The sequence below is a fragment of the Poecilia mexicana genome, unplaced genomic scaffold, assembly GCF_051168715.1.
Source record: "Poecilia mexicana isolate PSO_F unplaced genomic scaffold, ASM5116871v1 scaffold_18, whole genome shotgun sequence".
In the NCBI taxonomy this organism is placed as follows: Eukaryota; Metazoa; Chordata; class Actinopteri; order Cyprinodontiformes; family Poeciliidae; genus Poecilia; species Poecilia mexicana.
The window spans coordinates 25,731,352-25,753,788 of NW_028263387.1; the positions used below are offsets into that span (position 1 = coordinate 25,731,352).

The following is a 22,437-nucleotide window of genomic DNA, read 5'->3' on the forward strand; positions in this document are numbered from 1 at the left end:
GTTTCCAGGAACAGACTGCTGACTCAGCATCCTGCTTCAGATCATCAGAACCAGAGCAGAAAAAAACAATATTTCTTCTTTTACACTGACAGATCAACATTTTGTTCCTTCTCACTGCAAAGAAGGAAAAGTGACTTTTCAACTAAGGTCTTTCAATAGTCGTCCATATTTCCTACCTATTGCTGCATGAATACGGACATTAACGAGTCAATAAATAAGGAAACTTTCAGGTCAGTTAAGCAGCACATAGAACTGGATAAAAGATCGATTATCACCGTTGTGGGTTGTGCTGGGTAATCATATTTATATTGAATATAGTGGAGTGATTTAGTACATAAACCTTGTCTTTCTGCTAACGTTTTAAAAAAACTCAATTTCACGATAAAAACAAGTAATATTTAAATTTTTTCAATAAAAATATTGATCTCTAGATTAAGGATATTATTGATTGAACAATGATTCAGTTGTCAGTTTCTTGTGCTACATATAAACAAACAGAAAATCCTTATTCACAGTAAAATCATGCATAACTTTGAACTAAAGCATCGTAGTTATACCATCAAAAGTGTTCAATGTTGAACAAACTGCTTATATCTTTAAACTGTAATCTGTTCAGTCTTTTGTATTAATTATAGTCGTTGGCAGGTGAGAGGGCCACACTTTTATTCTGTAGAGATGGAAATATTTGCTGTTTGGTCCTGAACTCTCTGTAGGCTTTATAAGTCCGAACTCCTGCCGAAGCGAAGGCGGGTCTGGGGACGGGTCTGTACACGACCACAGTGGACGTCTCAGAACAGCACCCCCTCTGGAGATCATCTGAAACTAAAATACTCATTTTCAACATTTTTGTTCAATTTTCTTGTGTAAATTTGGCTTTTTTTTCCTCTCGATTTTAAGAGTGACTTAAAATAAACTTTAAAACATCTTATTTTCTTAAAAAATTTGTATTTTGATAAAAATCTTCAACTGAAAGAGCATCCAGTTGGAACCAAATCAAAGCCATTCTTACCTTTTGCTCTTTGTGTTTGTCTGTTGATTCCTCCAGTGTACAACACAGTGGAAGAGTCATAACTGTCTGTGTAACAGAAAAGGTTTGATTTTTAACCACATTTAGCTACAGCTTGAAATGTGATGTATAATTTAATGTTGCGTCCAGCCTAACATGGATAGTTTTCATGTTTCACAGGGTAAAAGTAAGCGATGTCTGACCTGGATGGTTTCTCCATAGACAGAGAAACATCAGTAGAAAGAGTGAAACTCCAGTGACCATCACAGGAAGTACGATGTCTCCATGCAGAGAAGGCGGCGATTCAGGAAATCCTGCTTAAGAGCAGAAAACCACAGGTTAGAGACAAAGTAGCACAGAAAAGACTGGCTGCAGTTTCATCCCCCAGACAACAGTCAACACTGTCAGTCAGAAATAACTTCATAAATCTATGTGCATGAAAGTACAGCTTCAAATCCAAACCCAACTCAGTTATATGAGCCTGTTAGGGAAAAATCTTATTCATGAAACAATAAAATGAAGCATTTTAGGTTATTTACCAACCAATTTATGTAGGGTTTGTAGGCATCACCTCCAGTCATATTAGTCTTTCCAGGTGGTTTATATTTTCTTACTGCTTGTGAAATTTATGACAATATCAGTTTGAAACATGGTGAATCGACTTACCTTAAGCTGCCTGCCATCGTTTATTGACCATCGTTACTCATTTTACAGCAAAAATAAACTGGTGTTTATGGTATGGTAACACAAAACCAATCTGGACCAAAGTGGAGCCATTTTACATACAGAAACTTATTTTTTTTAGATTTCCTGAGTCCTGATCGGGAGCTGAAAACTTCAACTTCCTGCACTGGAAAGATCTGGATAACAGACATGAACATCACCTGGAATTATCCTGGAAGAACCATTTATCATCTATAATCAGTGTTCAGTTTAACGGTAGAAAGTTCATATCTACGTTTTATGGCACAATTATTAGCATCTCCTCTCTAAAAATCCCAACTGAACACAGACCTGAACCTTCACATCTTTGTTTCCACTCAGTGACATGCAGAGTAAATGCATGTTTCGTGTTTTTTATCTAGATTATTCCTGTCCCAACACTCGATATGATGTTTTGAACCCACTAACCTCTGACAGTCAGAAAACTGTCTGGTGATTCTCCAACTCCAGACATGTGGCACCTGTAGTTTCCTTCGTCGTATTTAGAAACCCTCTGTAGAGTTATGCTTCCTCTCACGCTGCTCCCAATGAAAAGCTCGTCTTTATAAAAGGTAGATGAATTATTTCCAGATAATTTTTCCCTCGTTCTGCATCGCAGAACCACTTCGTCTCCTTCCATCACTGGGAGAGCTGGGATCTCCAGGATCAACCCGCCGCCTGAATAAAAACCAATCTCTCTCATTTGGGGATTCCTCTACAAAAATCTGAGAAGGTTAAACGGATCCAAATATTTATCATCAACAAGAGAATGAAGAGTTTAATGTTTTACCAGTGACGGTGATGCTGATGGTGTTGCTGATCTTCCCAGCCTCAGATTCACACCAGTAAACTCCAGAGTCCGATTCATAAAGCTCACTTAGAAAGCAAGTAGATTTGCTCCTGTCAGTCGTATATGAAGGACAAAGTGAACTGATTTGCTTGGATGTGTTTCTTTTTATTGTCCAGACAGCAGCGTCTTCCTGCTGGTCGCAGTTCAGGCTGAAGGCGACAGATTCATACTGGAAGAACTGCGATCTGTCGGGAAGGACCTGGAACGAAGCTGCAGAGGGAAGCAGCCAGTGAATGAAGAGCTGTGTGGAGATACAGTGAGGAAAAACCTTCACCAACTGACATGCAGCCAGAATTTACTTTTACACGCCACAAATTAAGATCATTTGACTAAACACTTACCAAAAACAGCACACAGTGTTGTGATCTCCATATTGACTGAACGGAGGTCTGAGCACTGACTGTTTTCACTGCAACCACCACTTCCTGTTTCAGTGTTTAGACGATGTGCAAACGTGGCCCCACAGATCACAGGACGTTAAATACGCCTAAAAATTAAATTTGAATTAAGTCAACCTGCTCTGATGGACTTTTTTGCTACTTAACAGAACCATGTCGAAACTGAAGTCTGCGTTATAAATGTGATGTGACCATTAAATGTGAGATGTTGTCATTTTCACTAACATGACCACTAGGGTGCAGCGTGTTCCAATCATCTCACCAAAGCTGCAGGCCTTTCTGCTTAATTCTTACTTTTTGTTAGGTCAGTCTTTTTTTTTATTTTATTTGCGTCGCCGTTCACGTTTCCAAATATATGTGACTTGTATGCATCTCCTGGATGGACTGCAAACAACTAAAAGATCACAATTGTTTGTTTTCTGCTTGTTTCTGCATCTGAGTGTCACATGACCTCTGAGCTCCAATTGCTGGAGCTCAACCAGTCACCTTTTACAGACTTTGTTTTGAAAATAAGGTCAATTTTCTGGATGAACTGATATACTGTGTTAACATGTTTCCATCCTGAATATGGAAACATGTCACAGAAAAGGTTTATGAATTTTGATGCATCTGTCATATTTTATTTTTTCAAAATAATTTATTGAGATAAAGAGGTTGGGATTAAAATTATATTTTCTATAGGAATGTATACATGATAGTATAAATATTAAACAAATTAGTGAAGAAATACCCTTCATTTTGAACAGTTACAAGATGTCAAATATTTACAAGAATTAAAAAGAAACAAAGCAAACAGTCTACTCTTATATAAGTGAAATATTTTTAAGTCATACATTTATTTGACCACTGAATATCATTCAACATCATTGTTCCAGCTAAATAGATCTATCAAAGATTACAATTCTGTTTTCATCTGATGCAGTGATGAATATTTAACAGCCCAACTGACCTAACAAACAAATAAACCACTAGAGTTTAATGGATGTTCAATTGCCAACTAAAGAAACAAAACAAAAATAACGATAAAAATATCAAGAAATCCAAACTTGCAAGACAAATTTTAAAATACAAAACCACTTAATTAATCATCCCATAGAGTCTCTGTTTAACTCTGACATTAATGTAAAAGCTGAAAACACTTAAAACAAAACAATGTCTGCAGCCCATAATGCAGTGGTGCGATTAAAATACTCCATAAGTTTTAAATGTGTCTGAGTGCAGCAGCGCGGCTCCCTGGAGGTGCTGAGTTTCTGCAGAAAAGCCCCAGAGAAACTCAAAGCGATGCATCATCAGCGCACTCAGCTACAGCAAGTACTATACCGCAGCATAACTGACAACATTCACAATAACACTCAAAAAATGTTGCCCAAGAATGACTGAGACCTGAAAAAGAAATAAATATGCATTATCAACTTAATCATGTTCTTTCAAAAAGATTCATCTTTTAAAAACTTTAATTTCTAAAAGATGGAAAGATGACTATAAATTTATTCTGATCTATAAATTAGGTTTAGCATAAATTAATTATTAACTTGTGATGTTGTCCCTTTTTTCCTCTATTGAGTATTGTTAATATTTTACCAGTAAAATACATTTTTTTCTTTTTTCAACCATACCTGCCATAACAGCACAAGGAACGGTGACTATAAGTGCAACAACAACGACGCCGACAATGATGCCGATCATTTGCCCACGTGAAATATTTGCTCCTGAAAAAAGAGGAAAATTTCACACAAACACACAAAACTGAAGTTTTTATACATTCAGCTGAAGCGTCGCACAGAACACATGTTGTTACAAAAAGCATTAAAATGTTCAAATTACCATCAAGAATGACTGAATGGTTAGAAATTTGTAGGACCATGTTTTTGTTTCTTCAAAATTTCTAAGTATAGATACAAGAAAAGCAGCTTTGCATCGTGATGAGAGAAGACATTTGTATGAATCTGTTTTATCAGAATGCAGTGTAATTAAATTAAAATCATCTTGTACAAACAGCAAAACGTGAGCATTACCTGTTGTGGTGTTATGAGAAGCCAGTTTGGTGTTTGTCTGCGTTTGATTTGTTTGTCTTTGTGCATCTTCATAATATTGACTGGAATATCCTTGAGCTGGTGCAGATTGAACTGGAGCAGAAAAACATGATCTTTATACATGCAGGGCTGAGGAAATGACCTTAAAGTCAAACTTTAGCTTAGCATAATGAAGAGAAGGAAGCTGTTAGTATGGAAATGTTTCTTTTGTAACACAATACTGAAAAATATTTTGGTAATAGTTTGTTATCTATGATGATGGTGATGGGAAATGCAGACAGGATGTGCAGAAGCAGCAAACAGAGTTCTGGGTTCCTGGGATTCAGACAGGAACTGTTCCTCTTGCTCAGCTTGTTGGGTGGCTCGGCTCACTTCCTCTGTTTGAGTTTTCCCATCATACAGTTTTAAATGTGTCACTAACTGCTCTTTTTCTGCTACAATTATTGTTAAAAGTCTCTAAAACTTGTTTCTCCCCTGAAACGTAATCATGGTGCCGTCCTCTGCATCATCTGGAAACTAAAACTGCAACGCCATTTCAGTCAGTTGTTGTTGACAGTCTGTTATTCTTGGTCTGAACTTTCATCATATTGACATAAGCAAAAGTTAAACTATTATGTTTAAACTAAACTGTTTTAGAATCATAAAAGACTTACCTGTAGAGGCTGCAAGAGCAAGAAGAGCAACAAAGATTCCCACTGAAGTTTCCATTGCGGTGAAAGGAATGAAAGCTGCTTTCTGTTTTTGCTCTCTTGTCAGGTTTAAATTACCCAGAAAACCCTGGAATGTTTTCAGATCCTCTGATGGTATCTAGAGATTGTGATTCTTTAACTTGGTGTCAACGGACAGGATCTGTCTTAACGTTGACACCAGATAAACTTATCTTCTCCTTTCACTTTCTATCAGGGCTTGGTTGTTGCAATTGGCAGTTGAGGACAGAGATAGAGGCAGATAAGGTTTAAACCAGCCCACAATTTTTTTTCCAGCTTGCTACATTTTTTATTGTAATTCTTTTTTCTCAGTTTTTCTTTTTTGCTCTGATAAAATCACAAATCAGCACAATGTTATTGATTAAAATATCATAAAGCCATTAAAATAAGCTTATGCAATATAATTGTCATGCTTGTATAATATATTTTTTGTTGGTACAATATAAATTTAACATGATTGTATTCAAAAATACATTAACCTGAGTGACAGCAAAGCTCTACTTGTAAATTTGGAACATTTTTTCCAACTTTGACCCCAAAAAGTGGTAACGGTTTATTTAGTTTTTCTGTTTATGTTTTGATAAATCAGCCGCCACATAGTTCCAACCAAGCCAAACTTAAACATTATATTTTGTAAAATATTGAGCAAATTAAATGGAGACAGTCTAACCTTTTTACTAGAGGAAAAGCTGAGTAATTTATTGTTAAACTCAGTGGAGAACCTCAGCACATATCACATTTCATTATGATTTATTGTTTAAATCTGAAGTGGCTTTAGGGACGGCAGGAGAGGATTTGCTGCAGCAGCGCGGACCTAAAGCAAAAAGGAATAAGACCATCAAAAATCCACAAACAACAATAATTTAATCATAATGATGACATTTTGATGTACTTGGATTTCTCAGTAATCATTATGCAGGAAAAAGATGATTAACTTTAAGAATGTTCATTAAAAAGCTGTAAATATATGAATGAACAAGACCAATTTTACTGATATTCTCACATGATGCATCTTGAAGTAAAACATATTTTGTTACATAAGAAATTAAAATTTTAAAACTCATCAATTTGCTTGTTATCCAAGTTGTGTTTCTACCTGCACAGCCAATGAGGAAGATGATAACTGGGACTCCCAGTGAAACTCCACTGATGATGAGCCGAGACTTCAGGTCAAGATCTACGAAAAACACAGGTTGAAGAAACAGACAGTGTTTTTAATAAACCACAAGAAAAGTAGTGACTTGGTAACCAACTGGGATGGTCCCACTTTTTATGCCTGGCTTAACTAAAACCTAAAACTGCACACGTAAAGAAATAAGCTCATGCAAGTTTTCTGCTGAGATTAAACTAAAAATCTTTTCATATATACAAAACAGAAAACATTACATCCAGTAACTATCAAGAAACTGCAAGCTTTCATTTTAATAAGAAAATATTCAAGATATAAAAAAAAAATTAACCTACTTTTGTACTAAATGAGAAAAATATTGTCTCTTTATCTTGCTGATTTTCACTCCTGTGCTTTTTCAAATCTAACATTTTTGTGCCAATAGCACCTTTAGAAATAAGTTTACTGTGAACAATTATCACATGTTAAATGCTTATTTTATCCACTGTACATCAGAACAAAATGACGTTTTGAAGCTGTTTTAATTTCCTCTAAGTTAAAATGTTACTTCTTGCAGAGCTGTAGTGATAGTAGCTCGGTCTCCACAGTCTGTCACTCTGGGTCCCATTAAGGTCTCCAAACATTTCTGCCACAGGTTGGGTGGTGAAATTTTGTGCCATTGTTGATGGAGCTGGTGAAGCAAAAAGATATAAAAATACAGACAGAGGCATATCATTCAAAACAGAAAGCAGTGAGCAAATTTCACACAATAAAATAGCATTCAGCATCTCTCAATAAATTTTAGCTTATTTGTTTACTTTCAAAATCCACCTATGTATAATTTAATGTAATTTAATGCATTGTACATTAAATTGTGTATAATAATTTACCTCAGATTCACAGATGTTCTCTGAAAACCTCAGAGGTTTATCAGAGAACATCTGTGAGTAAATTACATCTCAAAACAAACTTCTGCCTTTGATGATTGAAAATGTATTGCTTTGAATTTATTCATTTAAAGCACTCAGATCTGATTTAGAATATGTGAGAAAGTGACTTACCAGCAGAGGCTGCATGAGCAAAAAGAACAACAAAGATTCCCATTGATAAATTCATTGTCTGCAGTCGGTGCTCAAAGTAAAGATGATATGAAATCTAATCTTCTTTTTAATGCCAGTGAGACACAAAGTAGTCGCCTTTATTATATGACAAAGGACATCAGGTGGTTTTTAACTGGATAATCTAACAGAGAAGCATTAACTTCACTTTTGAGTTTTATTCCGTATTTGTATATTGTGTCATTTTGGGAAAAGGTTCAGTTTTACAGTTTAAGTTCCTCATTGACTTTATATTTGTTAAGCATTTGTATTATAATGGCAGTTATAACTGAGGAAATTAATCATAATGAGCTTCATTCAACAGGTTGATGAGCACGCAAACTAGAAATGACTTTGGTTCCTCTTTACGCTCAATAAAAACATTTAGAACATAAATATACTAAAAATAAGAAAGAAAAGGCAATAAAAAGGCTTTTATTATTATTTTTATTTAATTAACATACTGATGGAAGAATTTCATTTTATCAACATTCTCTAACCATGTTTTATTAGTCATTAGGCCTTTACTTGTTTTTGGTATAGACTCATTTAAACTATGATCATCACCATCGTAATGATTTGGTCCAAATACCAACTCATCCAGATGGAGTCTGTCAGACTTTCTGAAACAAACATTGATCCATTCAACAAATTTAAATACATTTAAATACATTTATTTAAATGTGTTGAATTAATCAGTTAAATGTGTGTTTGCTCCATCAGTCTAAAGGCTTGCAAACACCCCACCTATGCTGAGAAGATGCTTCCTAAGACAGAAAACAGATTTCACCCAGCATGCAGGTTTACAAAATATTTATCCTATTTCTGAGTTTTCTAACAACTTTGTTAAACTTCAGAGGCAGATTTAAAGAAGGCGCTGCCTAATTTATCTACCTAATGTTATTATTTTATCATCAGTAAAACTGATTGTTTCACAATTAGTTTTACTACTAATAATTTTTTACTAATAAAATAATATTACTAGTTTTACTATTGTTGCTGTAAAACTAATTGTCAGTTGGAAAATAAAGATCCGATTCTGAAAATGATTCAATTACAGCTCAGTTTTTATTTGTTCTTCCTTTAACACTTTGTGATTAATCACCATTAGCAAGGAAAGCTTCACAGATTTCACAGGAAACTTCAATGCAGATTTTACAGCAGCACTTAGTGGAACCTGAAGGAAACACGAAATAAAATGGCAATTATCTTTTTAAATGCATCATGACAACAGTGTATTTTATTGGGCCTTTAAAAGTGTAAGCAGATCACTCACTCACTTAAGAAGTTTTATTGCCTGACTTCCTCTCCTTGAGCTTTTCCACCAAACACTTCTTGAATGTGTCATTGACTTCTCTTTTTGGAACAATTATTGTTGAAGTCTAAAACTCTCAAATTTAACCAGAGTTCTCTACATCCTCTACATCAGGGGTGTCCAAACTTTTTGCAAAGGGGGCCAGATTTGGTGTGTTAAAAATGTAAGGGGCCGACCTTGGTGAACGTTCTTTACATAGAACAGTAATATATTTAAACAAATTTCAGCAAGCCATTCTGTGTTTTACATTTGCTTTTTATTTTCATTTCAGCGACCTTAAGCATGTCTTTTGGTTCATTTGAAACATGCATATCATATGCAATTGAATATTCACTTAACTTCACTTTTTTTTAACACTTTAACTTTTTCTAACGGTTAAACAGAAGTCATTGTACTCTTGTGGGCAAATTATATTTGAAACATAAAAACATATCTCACCATGGCAGTTCAACATTTACAGAATTTTTAAATAAAATAACAGAAAAATAACCAACTAATAGTCATATCAACAAGTGCAGGGCTCATTTGAAATATGACATATTAGTAAATGTTGATTAGATTTTTAAAAGTTTATTGTTCTGGAGTGAAAACAGAAAACTTGTCTGAATTTATTACTTATTTTGATCTTAAAAAACAAAAACAAAATTTATTCAGAGACTTATTTGTAAATGACAAATGACTTGTCTGCATTAATGTGATGCCGAGATCTGGACTGCAGCACATAGGCCAGGTCTGGTTCAAAGGCAGCAGTATTGATGCGCAAGATGTCTGTAAGTGAGAGTCTGTTATTTAAATTCACAACCGAGAATGTCTTCACACAAATACGTCGACTAGGGTTGCAACCCATCCCGTAAAATATGGAACCGTCCCGTATTGAACTGAAATGGGACGCAATTTGTTCCGTTCTCTACAAACTTGTATGTGTAATAACAAAGAAGTACTTTATAAAGTAGGCTGCCCCAGTCATTGTTTCACTCACGGTGTTGCGATATTGTGCGTCCAACTGCTTTCTGGGTAACACAGACCAACCGATACGCTGCTGCCGCAGTCTCCAATTCTAACACATCACTGTTTATTTAAGAAAGAACTGTAACTAAACCTTAAAAAAGATAACATGATTTACTTTTAAAAATGTTATTTCAGAAGTGGGGGTTAGTTTATTTATTTTATCAAGATAAAAAAAGCTTAGTTTTTAAAAACATTGATTTAATACATTTTATGGGATAAAGACAATTCAGACATAAAAAAAAACAAATGGAACAAAGTGGAAAATCCTTCTCTAAAGTCCAAGCAGTGGCCTAACTGAAGTCTCACACCACATGTATCAGCTGACATTGCCACCAAAAAATATGGCTTTTTAAGTGTTTCAGCATGCAGTGGTGTCACAGTTAATCAAAACCTGCACCACTGCAATCATTATTTGCACCACTGCAATCATTATTTGCACCACTGCAATCATTATTTGCACCACCGCAATGAAAAACTGCACCAACGTAATCATTGTTTGCACCGACGTAATCATTATTTGCACCACCGTAATCATTATCAACACTAGCGCGACCACTATTGAAATTAACGCGATGAGTATTGAAATTCCCATGGTTGTATGTGCCAGAGGTTTCTCCATAGCAGTTGGGGTTACAAAAGCGACACGTACACAGACCTAAACAAAAGAAGAAATTTGAAATGTTACATTTACCTGTTTTTACTTAACATAGTTTATAGTAAGATTAAATTATCAATAAATTATAGGAAAGACTGGATGATCTTTTCAAAACAATGACCCTCTTTGCCCTAAATACCCTAAGAGAAAATTATTTTCTCTTCCCTTCTACGTGTAGCTCTCTGGGCACAGTTTGGAGACTTCTAATCTAAACCTGAATGAGCAACTGCATAACAGATTTAGTTGCTTGTGTTTATGTCACACATCCTAATGAGTCAAAGTTTTTTTTTTTACATATTTCGGTGTCTTTCATTTTGGCAGTAAGTCACAATCTTCGTTTGTTCAAATTGTGATGTAAAAAAGTGGTTAAAATATCACTCATTTGCCTTAATATTCTCTATGTTCGACATGTTTCTTAGTAAAAAAAAAAGATAAGAATCCTCAAATGCAATTTTAGCTTCAGGGAAAATTCAGACTTACAAACTATGAGAACGGCGGCGAAGATCACAACAAAAGTAATCATAACATAGCGGCCAGAAGTCAGGTACTCTGGAATTGAAAGAACAAAACCAACAGCAGTGAACTTTGATTAAAGTTTTTATGCATACCATTGAAACTGAAAAAAAAGCAAACATATTTCAGAACTTCAGGTAATCTATTTGAGTTTTTCTCTAACTTTAGCAACTTCACTTGATTTATTTCTACATTTTCTTACATTTTTTTTAAATTTACAGTTTAATATTGCCTTAGATATAATTGAAGGCCACAGACAAAAAACCATTTGTGTCTGTTCCATTGTACCTGCAGTATCCTTGATTCTATAATTGATATTTTCTGATATTAGGCTCTCTTTTCGTCTGCTCACCCTAAAGATTATTATCAAGAAAGGGTTATTCTGATGAATCATCTGTAATGAAGTCTGTCCAAATACATTGGCCAGGTAAGAACAGGAGTTATCACAGAAATAGCCCATAGGCCCACAGTAAAGCTTAGGAGCTGCAGAGAAAAATAAATAAATGAGGACCTTTGATGTTGATCAGATGTTACCTTGGGTGGATTTTGCAGGGTTATGTTGAGTCAGCATGTTAAAACTCTCAGCCTGATCCTCCTGTGCAGCCACAATATCTTGATGTTGGATGGAATATTCATGTGCTGATGTCAACAGACCTGGTGAAGAAAATGTTTGAAAACATCTTAGCATAAAATTATATTTTTGGAATTGCTACCAATGTGATTTTCACCCATCGAAGAGGAGAGAGAAAATGTAACTTCTGTTTAGGTCCACTGATTTAAGTTAACTTTTTCTTTATGTGAAACTGCAACAGCAAATCTGAGTAAAATCTACATGTATTAACACATAGGTTCACACTGTGTTTTTCCTTTTGGTGGAGCCAAGGCCTATCAAAACTTTTACTATGGGCAGCAGATGCATTTCCAAAACCACTATATATATATATATATATATATATATATATATATATATATATATATATATATATATATATATATATATATATATATATAGTGAGAGAGAGAGAGAGAGTGAGTGAGAGGCTACATGCAAAGAATGTGGAAGGAATGGTTAGTTTGACATACCCAGTCGACATTAACAACATTATTAATGTGTGACATTAACTGAAGGGCGCACAATCCTGATCCAGAAGGACCCCTCAAAGGGTTCAGTCCCATCCAACTATCGGCCAATAACCTCTCTACACAACATGGAAGCTCATGTCAGGCATCATAGCGGCTAAGATAAGCGGACACATGGATAAATACATGAGCACGGCACAGAAGGGCATCGGCATAAATAGTAGAGGAGCCAAACACCAACTCCTTGTAGACCACACAGTCACCCGAGACTGCAAAACCCGACACACCAACCTGTGCTCCGCTTGGATTGATTACAAGAAAATCTATGACTCAATGCCACACACTTGGATCATTGAATGCTTAGAGGCATCAATAGGACTCTAAGAGCCTTCATTGCAAACTCGATGGGGCTGTGGAAAACCACCCTTGAAGCCAACTGCAAACCACTTGCACAAGTGTCCATCAAATGTGGCATATACCAAGGAGATGCTCTGTCCCCACTGCTGTTCTGCATAGGCCTGAACCCCCTCAGCCAAATCATCAACAAGACTGGCTACGGATACCGACTCAAGAATGGGGCCACAATCAGTCACACGGGAGGACAAGCCCCTACATGGGATGTACCACCGACAGATAACTGAAGTGGCTGATATCAGGAAATCCTACCAATGGCTGGAAAAAGCTGGACTCAAGGACAGCATGGAGGCCCTCATCCTGGCCGCCCAGGAACAGGCCCTAAACACCAGAGCAATAGAGGCTCAGATCTACCACACCAGACAAGACCCAAGGTGTAGGTTGTGCAAGGAGGCCCCTGAGACAGTCCAGCACATAACAGCAGGGTGCAAGATGCTGGCAGGGAAAGCGTACATGGAACGACATAACCAAGTGGCGGGCATAGTGTACAGGAACATCTGTGCCGAATATGGACTGGAAGCCCCGAGGTCAAAATGGGGAACACCCCCAAAGGTGGTGGAGAATGACCGAGCTAAGATCCTGTGGGACTTCCAGATCCAGACAGACAAGATGGTAATGGAGAACCAACCGGACATTGTGGTGGTGGATAAAGAACAGAGGAAAGCCGTTGTGGTGGATGTAGCAATACCAAGTGACCACAACATCAGGAAAAAGGAGAAACTGGAGAAATACCAGGGCCTCAGAGAGGAACTGGAGAAGGCCTGGAAGGTGAAGACCACAGTGGTGCCTGTGGTCATCGGGGCCCTCGGGGCAGTCACCCCCAAACTGGAGCAGTGGCTACAACAGATCCCAGGAACAACATCAGACATCTCAGTCCAGAAATGTGCAGTTCTAGGCACAGCCAAGATACTGGAGGAGAACCCTCAAGCTCCCAGGCCTCTGGTAGAGGACCCGAGCTCAGAGGATGAAAGAGACCACCCACGGAGGGTGAGAAGGGAATTTTTATTGTTATTAATTATGTGGATCTTTATCTTAGACCAACAGGTTCCAGAGGATTCACCTCATACCGGATGTTGGACTGGATTTTATTTCACTGTCATTTGTGAATGTTAGATTCTCATTTTCAATAGTGAAGCTACAAAGGTTGAAATAGGTTATCATTAAATCTCATGAGCATCAATATTTCCACTAAATAAGAGGCAAAAATATTTTTGATAGAGGAAAAGCCTCTCAGAAATTTGAGCTCAAAGCAAAATGCTAGAGAGCGATAAAAGTATTATTTTTGAATTAGACAATTTAATTTCACATAATTATTGTCGTAGAAGCCATTTGTTTGTTACATACTTAATGAAACATATTTACTGTTTGATGTTTGTTGCAAATGACGTATACTCACAAAGAAAGACATAATTAGTCCAAGTTTATCATTATTGAACGTTCAGAAACTACAGCGGCTATAAAGAGCCACAGCAAAGGTAAACAAAGGTAAAATAACTGAACAGGTGATCAACTCAAAAACACTCGCAGTTTTTTACTTTCCGTCTCTCTTTGTCGTTTAAGCACACCCGTTGCCGTGGCAACCGCTCGCTCCTCGAGCCGAGCACAGATTACGTTTAAAACATTTAGTCCGTTACGATAAAAGGGTGTTCAGGCTTGATATTTATTTTGCGATCATTAATAAGCCTCTTATGAACACAGTGTGGTTGATTAGTTATTTTAAACTCCGGCTCTGCTAGTTATTTTGCTAATGGAACCGAAACGCACAGAATTGCTCAACAGCTTTTTGAAACAATAATCACTGTGATTATTATTTTTGTTGGGTCATTAATTTGAAAACGTTTTGTTGACTTTTTTTGTTGTTGTTTTTTAATAAAGTTACGAACGTTTTAAGCCAGTCAGAGGAGGAAGTGCTGGTCTCAGCGTCCTGGCGGCGTTCAGTTTTTCACCTAATGACAAAACCTCAATGACTCAAAACCTTCTGCGAAAGCCCTTCTCTAGCAAAGCACAAAGAGTTCAGAAACAATATGAAATGGACTATTTATTAACTGATTAAGTCGGTCTTAAAAAACTAATCAGTCACGGCTGCACAGTGAACCCACTGATGTTTTACAGCAGACAGCCGCTCCCCTTTCTTGCAGGTACTGCGCACCCCCGCTAAATCTTTTAGGGGTACACAGTACCCTATCGTACCCCCCTACGTTAACCCCTGGTTATGTGATGTTGGCAGTATTTTAATGTGCATCTACACAGCTACTTATACATTGCAAGCATCTTTATTGCATATCGATTTTAGCCAGTTGATCTTCCCGCCAGTTCATTTATAACACGAGACTCAAATAGAGGAAGTCACATAGTGAGCATCCATACTGAAAAATCTTGCAACGCATTGTAAGATTTTTTTTTACAATGCAATGATGTCAGGAAGATGTGGTTGAGGTGGTGAGGAGAGACGCAGAGACCCAGGTTATGGTGATGATGATGAATTTAATGATGAAGATGCTCAAACAGTCCAAAAACAGGCGGCACGGCAGAGAAGTTAACACACAGCTAAAAACCGGTAGCACTGACAACAAGACTGAGAAGTGAGCGAAGCTAACCAGGACTCAGCAGTTCCACTGGATAGCGGAGAACGTGCGTGCGTCAACATAGACATACATTAGACAAGGACCAGACGAAGAACACAGACAACAGGTGGGACTAAATACACTCAGGTGTAATCAAGGGAACGAGACACACCTGGGAAACAATCAACGGGGAAGATGCAGAGACTCACAGGAAGGAAACTGAACACAAAAAACTCCAAAAATATACACACAGAAACACGATCATGACAAATGATTGTTTTTAAGTAATATGGATTAAGAATCATGAAGGGACTTGAATTCTCTCTTATGTCTAAAGTTCATCAGGGAAAATAGCATCACATGGCTTTCTTATGCTATCGACAAACTATTGGTTTTGAACACTAAGAGTCACATTTTTACCGGGTTTGAACTTTAACAAGATTAACATTTATTATACATTAACATAATCTCTATACTTTTTTTAAAGAATAGCAGACTTACCTGTTGAGGCTCTGTGTTAAATCTATTTTTTTTTCTCTGTAAATAAATGCATAAAACAGATCAGTTTCCAACTCACCGGGTTTCTGATCAGTGTAACTCAGATCAGGTTTTGTCAAGAGCAACACAAACACGTTCATGACTGTAGAAACATGAGAAAAGCTTCAGATCCAAACTCAAAATATAGATATATATCAGAAATAAATAAATAATATATCTTTACTCACAGATTTGCATGCAGAGAGCTGTGACCTCCATGACTGATGCTTGATGCTGACTGAACGTGTCTCACATGTAAACCCACATCAAATGCAGCGCAGAACTTCCTCTTCCTGTTTGACTTACACAGAGCAGCAGAGACACAGGGAGAAAACCTGAGATAATGATGTCAAACACAGACACTCAGGTTCTGTTATGGATCTGCAACAGAACTTAATATTTGTGTTAACAAAAATATGAAGAGAGTTTATTACTGGCTAGTCAAATGTATACGCTAAAAACCCGTTTAGTCTACAATCTTCCTATCTGTATATAACTTTAGTTTTCATCTAGACTTGTTTGTTACAGCTTGGATTATTTTATTTTATGTTATTATTTTTTGTCTAAATGTATGAAAGTCTGTTACTCTCCCAACGATTCTTTATTTAGAACTTATGCAACAGTTAATTGGACCATTAATAAATATCTGACAACTCGAAGCCGATGTTTTGTCGCCCCCTACTGGTTGGTATGAAGTATTAGTTCTACTGAATATGTGAAGTATATTTACTGACTCTGGCTTCTTCTGGTTCAGTCTTTTCTGCCATCTAGTGGTCATTAGTACACATTGCACCACCACTGGCCTGTTGATTTCCATTCACTACAGGGAAACTGGTTTGTCAAGAAAATGATAAGGGATGGTTATATATTTAATTTTTTCTTGATAGCCCAACAACTATCAAGTTAACCATAAATTCAAATGACAGAAAATAAAAACTAAATTTTAACTTAAAGAGGTTATAAGTTAAAAACTCATAATTTCATTGCATATTTTTTTTTCATCCACAGGAAAACAGAAACAGATGTTACAGAAATAACATAATAAGAAGAGATCCAACCACAGATGGCAAATATGAACATTGGGATTTTTATTATTAAAATAAATATTAGAAACTTGTTTAATTGTACAACAACAACAACAAAATCATCAGAAATAATTTAACTAATTTTTCACTATTCACAAATATAATCTCAAGGCACCTATCCAGTTTAGGTTTCCCTTCTTTACATCAATCCAGTTCAAATCTAATGTATATAATCAAACAATACAGCACAATTTATTATTCATTGGAAAATAATTTTTAAAAATATCCACTAAAAAACATCCAACCATTCCATTTCCTCTTGTACAAACATGTGGCAACAGTGGAGAGGAACAACTTCCACTTAACCAGACTTAGTATGAGCAGCAAACTGAGGGCTGAGACAACAAAAAATGACAAAAACCCAACACCAAGGTGTAACTCTTTACATTTGAAAGTCCAACCAAAATGTATTTCTGCCTTTAATTATTTTCATTCTGTATAAAAAAATATGCAAGGCACTAAAATTACTACTTTGATCTTTGCCAATATTTAATTCTAAGTTATTTTATAATAGTAAAATCAACAATGTGTCTCCAGGTTGAACTGAAGGGGAGATTGTTTAATGGTTAAAACAGTACAAAAAAGACTTTAGTAATTTCCCCATGTTTTTATGTTCCACTGTTGTCTGTAAACTCTCAGTAGGATTATAGATTCCCCAGAACGACTCTTATGTGTTTCTAACCTGCTCATTGGCTGATCACTGCTGGGACACTTTTACTTCTAATAAATTTCAGTGAAATATTATAAAACTATGTTTATTGAGGGATTATCGAGTTTGTGACACATATTGGTACCTTATAAAGCCAGGCACGGTGCAGACATCTGGGTTTTTTCCCCACCTTCTGTCTCTGCTTATTATCTGATTATATCCTGTCTGTCCCCGACCTATAGGGGGCGCTATTCCCTTTTCTGGCTGCAAACTGCAGCTGCTTCACACTGGACTATTATTTAACTTCAACTATTTATTCTACTGTCATTTTTGTCTTTTCATATTGAATTTTATTTTATGTGGAGCATTTAAACCTTCTTATGTTTTTTAGTAATGTAATAATTATGTTTTGTCAGCAGGTTGTTACTCTCTGTGATTATCTTGTTCCATCCAGCATGTGGATGTTTGGTGGTTTCATTTTGTCAGTGATATAGATAAAAATGTGAAATTGGCTTTACATTTTTATCTATATCAGATTGATATAGATAACCTGATACAGGTTATCTATATAACTATATTATCTATATTATTATCTATATTATCTATATAACCTGTATCAGGTTATCTATATCTATCTATCTATCTATCTATCTATCTATCTATCTATCTATCTATCTATCTATCTATCTATCTATCTATATATATATATATATATATAGATAGATAGATAGATAGATAGATAGATAGATAGATAGATAGATAGATAGATAGATAGATAGATAGATATATAGATATAGATATATATATAGATATAGATAACCTGTATCAGGTTATAGATAACCTGATACAGGTTATCTATAACCTGATACAGGTTATCTATATCAGGCCTATAATTATGCCTATAATTATAGGTATAATTATAGACAATTATGCCCATAATTGTGTGTAAATTCAGTCTATTTTCCATTTACATACATGTACATACTGTTCTTTTTTATTACTTTACTCCTTGTTAAGCTGATATATTTTTGTGCACACATCCTTTGCCAAAACAGCTGAACTCTTTCACATTGACCTTTTTCGCCCCTGTGGGCAGGAAGGAGGTGAATCCTATCCTTCGTCTCTCAGTCCGCTGTCTTTGCCTTCTCACTGTTCAGACTTTCACCCCATCTAGTGGCCGTCAGTCAATACTACAGCACATTTACTGTATTGGCTGGGCCCAGCATGGCTCTCAGTTTAAGTGCAGCACAGTTAAATCAGAAAGTTGACCTCATAACAAAAGATAGACGCTGTGAAGTCACTTTGTCTAGTTTTCAGCCGTCTGCACCTGCAGTTCACTTTGTTCTGCAGCAGCTCTGTGCTGCTGATTTCAGCTCAACGCTCCAGAAATGTTTGTTTTTGTAATTTTGTAAAACATATTTGAATCAATTTAAACAATACTTACTGAAATGCAAAAGTAAATTATATGCAATAGGATTTTTTTCTTTAAATTTAACATATAGCATCAACATTAAATGCAAAAAAGATACAAAAATAAATTAAACTCATAGTTTGACTTTTTGATTTGATCTACAGAAAAAATCTGTTGGTTCCACAGTAATGAATATGAAAAGATCTGCCAGACATATGGAGTTGCATTTCTGAACTAAGGTCAGTTTTTGGATGTTATAACAAAAATGGACATTTAGGATAAAATATTGCGAGTTTCACCAGCAGCACAATTTAACTTTCTGACATCAAAAATGTTACTGACAAGATTTACTAAACAAAAAGACACTCGTTAGAAATTATTTCACTAAAACAGAATTTTACTGTTGCCAATTCACAACAAATAACATCTCAAAGTTATTTAAATTTCAAACTAAAAATTTAATTGATTATTTATAACACAATACAACAAAATTAAGTTGAATTTTTTTGGGTCAATTTAGAGAAGTCATTTATTTTAAGGAACCACAAACTGTATATTAAAATATGTGACAGCAGCCCCTGCTGCACATGGCGAAGGAGGAGAGAAATACACACAGAGAGCATACGGAGCACTTTTACTGACAATATAATTGATCCATTTGGGGCAGAAACAGGTCAAATCATGATATAAGACAGTTGCTTTGATTTTTTTTGACAAGTCTTTGTATAAACTCTGATGTAAACAGACTGACTGGAGGATCTGGTGCCATGCAGTCAACTTACAGCCTTGAACTCATTGTCAGGTTTTCTGGTCTTTTAAGACACACCTACACGTCCTGCACAAGTAGAGAGGAACCTGCAGTGGTTCAACGATGGAGCATTAAAGGTCAAGGACTGAGCAAGTCCCACTTTAGAGACATGTAGTCAAGAATACCTGAGCTGTACTGATGCACAAACCACCACAGTGATGCACAGACTGATTTATGAAAATATTTAAAAATCAGTCACTGAAAGCACAAACAGATGCGTGACGACATAAAGACTAGAATAGAATAAAAAACAGACAATGCCACATGCAAAGGTCTGGTAACAACACACGAACAGATGAAATGAACTCCACATTTCATTTTTCAAGATCTATAACAATATACATACAGTTAAAGTTTTCAGTGTGTCATATTTATCATCACTTTGTCAGTCTCAACCTCAGACTAAAATGTTAGTGACTGCAGCATTGTAGCACTGTTTAAAGGGACGGAAACATCGCCTGCGCTGACGTGACATGACTAATTTAACTGTCCTCCTTTCAGGGAGATTGAAGAATAGACTGTCTGCTGCTCTGATGAACCCTGGGCAGCAGTCGCTCTGGAAGCCTTTGACCCTGATGGAGGAAAAAAAGAACATTCATTTGAAAACCAGTTAGTTTAAGTTTTCATTTAACTTTTTTGCACCAGTTATTTCTGACTCCATCCAGTTAAAGAAGCTGTTTGTGTTTTTATGACAGGTATTTATGAAGGCATGGATGCAGAATTAGATGCAGTGCATTCAGCTGCAGATTTTTTTCTAGTTTCTTTACATGATTTCTATTGTTGTCTAAATAAAGTGCCTGAGGGCCCCTCGCTGCAGCCGGCGGTTTTACTACGTGGTTTTTAACTGATGAGATAAAATTGCTACCAGAGCGACAGATACGTCTGTCTGTCTGAAAATATTTCTGAGTTAGTGTGTAAAACTGAGCTAATGTCACGGTGTCTGCACCACAGAGGATAAATAAGTCATCATAAAGGTAATAATACCTTTCTTCTTTATCTCAACGGTGGCGTACGTGACTTCGTCCGGTTTATTCACAGAGTCACCTGGTAAAGAAAAACTAAAAATTATTTCTGCTGCTTTTAGCAATAATGTGTAAAAGAAACAAACTTCTACCTTTCCTCTTCCCAGGATTATTAACCACAGCATACGTTGCTTCCTTTGGATCTGAGACGATTTCATTTTTCAAGGCTGCAAAGAAAAAAAGATTTAATGCACTGCAGATATTTTGTCTGTTGTTTTTAATGTTGGTCATTTGAGGGTCAGAGTCTCATTAAATCGAGTCAGGTGAGGTGAAGTCAGAGTTGGGTAGTAACTAATTACAATTAAACAGTTACATATGTTTGAGTAACTTTTTTTATTTATTTATTTTTAGGAGTATTTTTATAAAACTGTACTTTCTATTTTTACTTGAGTAATTTCATTATTAAAGTATTTTTACTGTTACTTGAGTAAAATGTTTTTCATTTCACTGAATGAAAAACAACCATATTTTAACTAAAACTTTTAACTAAACAGACACATACCTGCAGTTTTTATTAAAGTTTCATGAGTTTCATATTGAAAGAAACTGATTTCGAAAATATTTATTTTGTCTGATTTTTTTGTTACTTGTATGAATTATTATAATTTTTATACTTTGTTCCATATGATGATGTATTTTTAAATATTCAATGATATTTAATCAATTAAAACCTGAGTAGACTTTTTACCACATACTTTCTTTTACCAAGTAATTTCTTTGATGTTTACTTTTCACTATTACTTGAGTAAAACCATGTTGAAGTGTTGCTACTATTATCTGAGTAAAGTTGTGTTTACTCTGTCTTGCTCTGGGTGAAGCAGAAACACTTTTGAGATCAGATTTGATTTGATCTGGTCTAAAGTTTCTATTTGAAACAAAACCAACTTTAAACATTTGAATCGGTTTTACCAAACTTTCATTCAGTCACATCTATGAGTGAGTTTTATCAACAACAGTTTTATCCATATTGTTGGGAAAAATATATGTATATTTTGCCAAAATTATGTGAAAAGTTGTTTAAAGATGCAAAAAGTCTTGTTTTTGTGGACGTTGCAGAGAGACTTTTGACCAAATATGTATATATTTGAGTCTATAAATGTAACTTTTACCCTCTGGTCATCAGATAACATTCAAAATAAATTTAAAGTTTTCCTCTAAAAAAGCCCTAAAATAATCAGATTCATGCCCATGAATGTTTGACATCACCTTCAAAGTATAATTCACCAGAAACCTTTCCTCAAATTAAACCAAGATAAATGATCAAACTCATGTTGTAGATGTTAGAGGGAAAATTTAAATTCTGAAACTGATTATTTAACGGTGAGGCGAGTTAGCGGTACATGGTCCATGTTTACCTTTGTGTTTCTTGTAGAGAACCAGTCCAACCACCCAGAACAGCAGAGTGAAAACGATGGACAACAAAATGATGATTATAATCGGCACATTAGTCAGAGGCTGAATCTCTTCATTAGATC

At 35.7% G+C, this 22,437-nt stretch overlaps 1 protein-coding gene and 1 long non-coding RNA gene across 7 annotated transcripts; both read right to left on the reverse strand.

Moving 5' to 3' along the window:
• Positions 1-383: 383 nt before the first annotated feature.
• Positions 384-16,247, reverse strand: LOC106910704 (uncharacterized). 6 transcript variants are annotated; one of them, XM_014977375.2, is made up of 12 exons: positions 7,866-8,702; positions 7,373-7,495; positions 6,793-6,873; positions 5,643-6,510; positions 4,972-5,082; positions 4,573-4,665; positions 2,900-4,339; positions 2,499-2,768; positions 2,138-2,386; positions 1,210-1,323; positions 1,010-1,075; positions 384-816 (listed from the first exon to the last, which is right to left on the reverse strand). In XM_014977375.2, exons 7-12 carry the CDS (start codon positions 2,928-2,930, stop codon positions 626-628), a joined length of 921 nt encoding a protein of 306 aa, XP_014832861.2. In that variant the 5' UTR covers positions 2,931-4,339; positions 4,573-4,665; positions 4,972-5,082; positions 5,643-6,510; positions 6,793-6,873; positions 7,373-7,495; positions 7,866-8,702; the 3' UTR covers positions 384-625. The 6 variants fall into 6 exon arrangements, 5 of the variants coding, with proteins under 5 accessions (XP_014832861.2, XP_087871410.1, XP_014832859.2 ...); XM_088015284.1 differs by having other exon boundaries at positions 1,210-1,320; positions 7,866-8,700; XM_014977373.2 differs by having other exon boundaries at positions 384-822; positions 7,866-8,700.
• Positions 16,248-19,757: 3,510 nt separating this feature from the next.
• LOC148154353 (uncharacterized) lies at positions 19,758-22,432 on the reverse strand. The gene is made up of 4 exons (XR_015766015.1): positions 22,318-22,432; positions 21,055-21,129; positions 20,925-20,984; positions 19,758-20,512 (listed from the first exon to the last, which is right to left on the reverse strand). It is a non-coding gene; the product is annotated as an uncharacterized LOC148154353 (long non-coding RNA).
• Positions 22,433-22,437: the final 5 nt, after the last annotated feature.